Genomic DNA, 4,579 nt, shown 5'->3' with positions numbered 1-4,579 from the left:
GTGTAAATCAACACCCTGTCTGCGCTCACAGGGGCAGGGCAGACCACAGACTCGTGTTTGTACTGCAGGATGGGAGGCTTACGCGGTGATCCCTCTCGCTCACGTTGGGATAGCTCCGTGTCGGGACAGGTAGCTGCAGTCGGTCAAGGTGCCCAAGGAGTACATTAGCCAGGTGCTGGTGGCTCACGCCTGTCGCCCTAGCTACTCAGGAAGCTGAGATCTGAAGATCACAGCTTGAAGCCAGCCTGGACAGGAAAGCCCATGAAACTCTTATCTCCAAGAAATCACTCAGAAAAAGCTAGAAAGGGTGCTGCTGTGACTCCAAGTGGTTGAGTGCTAGCCTTAAGCACAAAGAAGCTCAGTGGGACAGTGCTCAGGTTCTGAGTTCAAGCCCCAAGACCAGCAAAAGCAAAAACAAACAAACTCCTATCATTTGCTTCCCCTGGACACAGAGTAATTCTTTTTTTAAAGGACTTGATGGAAGTGCGGGTATAATATTAGATCGCTTACCTTGTCTACTCCAAACCAGTGTGTCAGGTATGATGTTTCAACATCCATTTTAGGACCCTACTGTAGACCACTGACCAGAATTCTCTAGAGAAGAATCGAAGACCAATCACCTCCATAGTTTAGGAAAATTAGTTTGCATCCTTTTTGGAATAAGGTGCTACACTTCCTCCTCGTGAAATACTGTGTTGTCCATTACAATTAAAGAATGATACAAACAAACCAACACCTGCAGTGATTCTCCCCATTAGCCTTTAAGATAAAAAAAATTAACATTAAAATTGAAGCTGGGTCTGAATCCATCAAAAAATCCAGGCTTTCGCACTGTGTGCCAAGGTTAGCCTCGGTGAACTCTCTATTTGACCACAAGATGGGGCTGTCACGTTACAAATATTTAGCAAAGCAACAAGCAAGCACACAGGCAAAGCAGCTTAGTAGGAACAAAGTTTTCAGAGATCATTCCGTGTTGCCGACATGCGCTATCTTAAAACATCCGATTCTCTAAACAGTCTTTGTTCAGAAGGTTGAAAAGAAGTGCGACCACTTCTCTAGTCCCCGCCTTGGAAGTTGCTGGACTTTGACAAATCTGAAGTTACTTTAGTTGACAACGACTGTACGCTGAGATCAGGTGTTGGGAAGCCCACTGTGCCAGCCGCGGGGGGGGGGGGGGGGGGAGAGACCACAGCAGAGACACACACTGGGAGAGAGGCCGCCCCTTCCTCTGCGCCGTACCAGGTGGCCCCCACCTGCTCTCCGGTCAGCCGCGATTGGCTGCCGGCTGCCCCAGACCAGCAGCTACAGCTCTTGACTTTAACACGACCGAAACACAATCCTAGAATTCCCAAATCATCATCACCCAGGTGGTTTTCCAGCCCGGTTGACGCACAATGATTCGGTGCTTGCTACTAAAGAAACCCAGAGAATCAGAAGCCAAGGCCCTTCCTGCAGAAAGCCGCTTCTGAGCGACGGCCATAACCTGTCCCACCCCTCCGCCGTCCCCACTGCCCCGAAATGACACCTGTCCCACCACAGACACAGCAGGTAAAACCACGCGAGATAAAGGCACTGTGCAGGTGATCGTGTTCGCTCATGTGCAAATAGCTGAGATCAAATCGCCAGACGCAGGGTGGATCATCATAGAATTGATATAATTGGAACTAACCTCTCACGCAAACTGAAAAAAAATTCGTTTCCACCAAGATATCTGTTCTACATTTGGGGCCACAGGTAAAAATCAACCAGAGAAAACAACAACACTTCAAACTATTTTATTTCTCCTCATGTTCTCACACGTAGCACCAGGATGGGCTTTTGCACCAGGATTAAGAACTTCTTTGGAAGGTAACCTTTAAACTAAAACCAGCAGCTACAATAAAGATGTTGAAATCTTACGCAGAGAAATATTTTTAAATGAAATCAGCAAATGTTTTGCTGGGGGGGGGGCGGAGCAGGAAGTTTCTAAGAGTGGGTGAGAATAAAAGAGGTATTAAGAAAATCAGGGAAATTTTAAATAAGAGATTTTGCGGGGAAAAGAAAATGGGGGTGACCCTCCCTCGTACCCCACTTCTTTTCCCCTCCCCCCAAAAGAACGAGGAGGCCAAAGGCAAGACGGAAAAACAAGGCTCAAACGTTTATTTTCCTGACATAAAATTCAAGTACTTAAAGAGGTTTTCAAAAAGTCTCAAAAGGCACAACTAAGCTCAGTAACTTTTTTTTTCCTTTTTTTGCTTTCCTACCTATGTTCTACAACTAGACAAAAAAAAAACAAGTAAAACGAAACAAAACAAGTAAAAACCCCTGTAATTGATTTAAAGACACCGGAGATACAGGATGCACACCAGAAGGTCGACTGAAGGACAGACACAGGGTTCAGTGTCTAACAAGGCCGGGAAACACTCCAGAACGCTTCTTGCTGCTTGCAGGAAAGTCCACGTGGTTTCCCACTGATCTTACTTTTCCCTGTGTCCTCACCGGCTGCAGGAGTGGGCACCCGAGGCGGATGACCATGACCTCAGCCAGAGCCGGGCTTCCGGGCTCACCACGGGCTCGTCTGTGTCTCTATCCTGTTTTGCTTTTTAGCATTCCCCCACCCCCACCCCATAGATTTATAAATAAAATTCTTCTCGAGCTTTTCTTAAATAAAATATTATTAGACGTCACTCGCGGCTTTGCATACTGGTACCTGAATCCCTGAGCAGCTGGAAACCCAGATTCAGGAAGTTGCCGCCGCTTATCAGAGACGGTCAGGCGTAGAAATAAATTACTTTTTTTTTCTTCTCTTCTTCAACCTGTGTCTTAAGGCTCAGAGCAGACACTGAGAAGCAAACCTATTTTTTCTGCTATACATATATAAGTACATTTATATATATGTATTTTTTCAAACGTCTCAAATGTTTGGCCCAAAGCAAAGTTGTTGAGTTGGCGTTACTCAAGTGTTCCTCTCATTTCCTCAAAGACGTTGTCTGCACCAGACGTCCGATCCAAGGGGAAATCGCAGGAGAGGCAGGGCGGTGACTCAGGGGTCGATGAAGGACACGGCGATGTATCTGGTGCCGTTTCGCACGGGCAGCCCCTCGTGCAGGTGTGTGAGCCTCCCGGGGTGCATGAAGCTCCAGCCTTTCCTTGGGGACTCGATGGAGCAGTTGTACCGCAAGAATTTGCATCCGCCTCCCTAAGAAAGGCAAACCGAACACACGTCTTGGCTTAATCTTCATCTTACTGAGTGATCATCGAGTCGTCTCACGGAGAGGTTTCAATCCGACACGTCGGTGTGTGTGAGAACAATCCGTCTCCATCAGTCTTCTACGGTAGTGCGCCCCTTCTGTCCCCCTCCATTTCTCCCCGGCCGGTGCCTCAGTTTACCCACTTCCCCTCCCACCTGTGCGTACACCTGAGTATTTTTAGGCATTAAATCACGGGCAATATTCAAATAACGCCCTCTGAGATCTGAGACAGAAACGAACCAAAACAATAGCACAAGCCCGACCACCCCGGGTCACGCTACCTGGAAGTCTTCTCCCACGTTATTGAGGGCGATGTTGATGGTGAAGGTCGAGGCATCATGGTGCGGACGGAGAGACCGTTGCCTCTCGGGAGAATACTTCACCACAAAATTCAATAGCGCAAACCCCTGGGAACACCAGAAAAATGGAGGGAAGCAAGTAAGCCTACGCATCTACAAGTAAACGCACTGGATGGTAAAAGAATACACTTGGTTGGGGGCTGGGAAGGTGGCTCAGTGGTAGAGCGCTTGCCTCACATGCATGAGGCCCTGGGTTCGATTCCTCAGCACCACATAAGCAGAAAATAAAAAAGCCGGAAGTGGCGCTGTGGCTCAAGTGATAAAGCGCTAGCCTAGAGCTGAAGAGCTGAGGGACAGCGCCCAGGCCCAGAGTTCAGGCCCCACGACCAACAACAACAACAAAAAAGAATATACTTGGCTATGATAAATCCCACAGGGCTCTGGAGAATCTCACAGGGAGACCAAAGGAGGAGCTTGTCAGGAGTGGGTCACCAAGTCTCAACGGCTCTGGGCACGGGATCATATAAAACGTTTATCGAAATGAACCCCAAGAAATGAAAATGAGACTTTTCATATCATTTTGCTTCTTGTTTGTGTTACTTTTTCCCCTGTGCCGCTGGTTTTGATTTCTGTACTGTTGGTCTTGTCTGTAGGTTGATCTGTTTCGGGGGGGTGGGGGTAAGGGCGCACAGACGTGGAGGGATAAACGCAGCAGTGGCACTCCCTGGGCACTGTGTGGAACATGAACTGCTCGTGGAGAGGGAAAAAACTGGCAGAAAATGAGGCATGGGGCAACACGACTCAAAAGGAAATGTACTCACTACCTGACTTACGTCACCCTAATCCCTCTGTACATCGCCTTTATAATAACCGATAAAATAAAAATATAATTTGTTTAAAAAAGAGCAGCCTGCTAGCCACCAGCGGCTGGGGTTCATGTAGGTGGGTTGGTGGGGCGCCTGGCTGGGGGCTGGCGGGGGTTCATGTGGGTGGGTTGGTGGGGAGGCTGGCTGGGGGCTGGCGGGGGTTCATGTGGGTGGGTTGGTGGGG

The 4,579-nt window shown here is 48.4% G+C and overlaps 1 protein-coding gene across 1 annotated transcript in view; it reads right to left on the bottom strand.

Annotated features, from left to right (window-relative positions):
- Positions 1 to 2,508: 2,508 nt before the first annotated feature.
- The window catches only part of Plod2 (procollagen-lysine, 2-oxoglutarate 5-dioxygenase 2), a 42,602-nt gene continuing 40,531 nt past the window's right edge, over positions 2,509 to 4,579 (bottom strand). The window contains exons 20-21 of the mRNA XM_013029878.1: positions 3,512 to 3,637; positions 2,509 to 3,178 (exon numbers count right to left, since the gene is read on the bottom strand). Of these exons, the coding sequence (XP_012885332.1) occupies positions 3,023 to 3,178; positions 3,512 to 3,637 (282 nt within the window). The 3' untranslated portion in view covers positions 2,509 to 3,022. The remainder of the gene's footprint in view (positions 3,179 to 3,511; positions 3,638 to 4,579) is intronic.

This window comes from Dipodomys ordii, unplaced genomic scaffold, assembly GCF_000151885.1.
Source record: "Dipodomys ordii isolate 6190 unplaced genomic scaffold, Dord_2.0 Scaffold124, whole genome shotgun sequence".
Lineage (NCBI taxonomy): Eukaryota > Metazoa > Chordata > Mammalia > Rodentia > Heteromyidae > Dipodomys > Dipodomys ordii.
The sequence above is the reverse complement of the archived record's forward strand: the minus strand, read 5'-3'. Positions and strand labels throughout refer to the sequence as shown.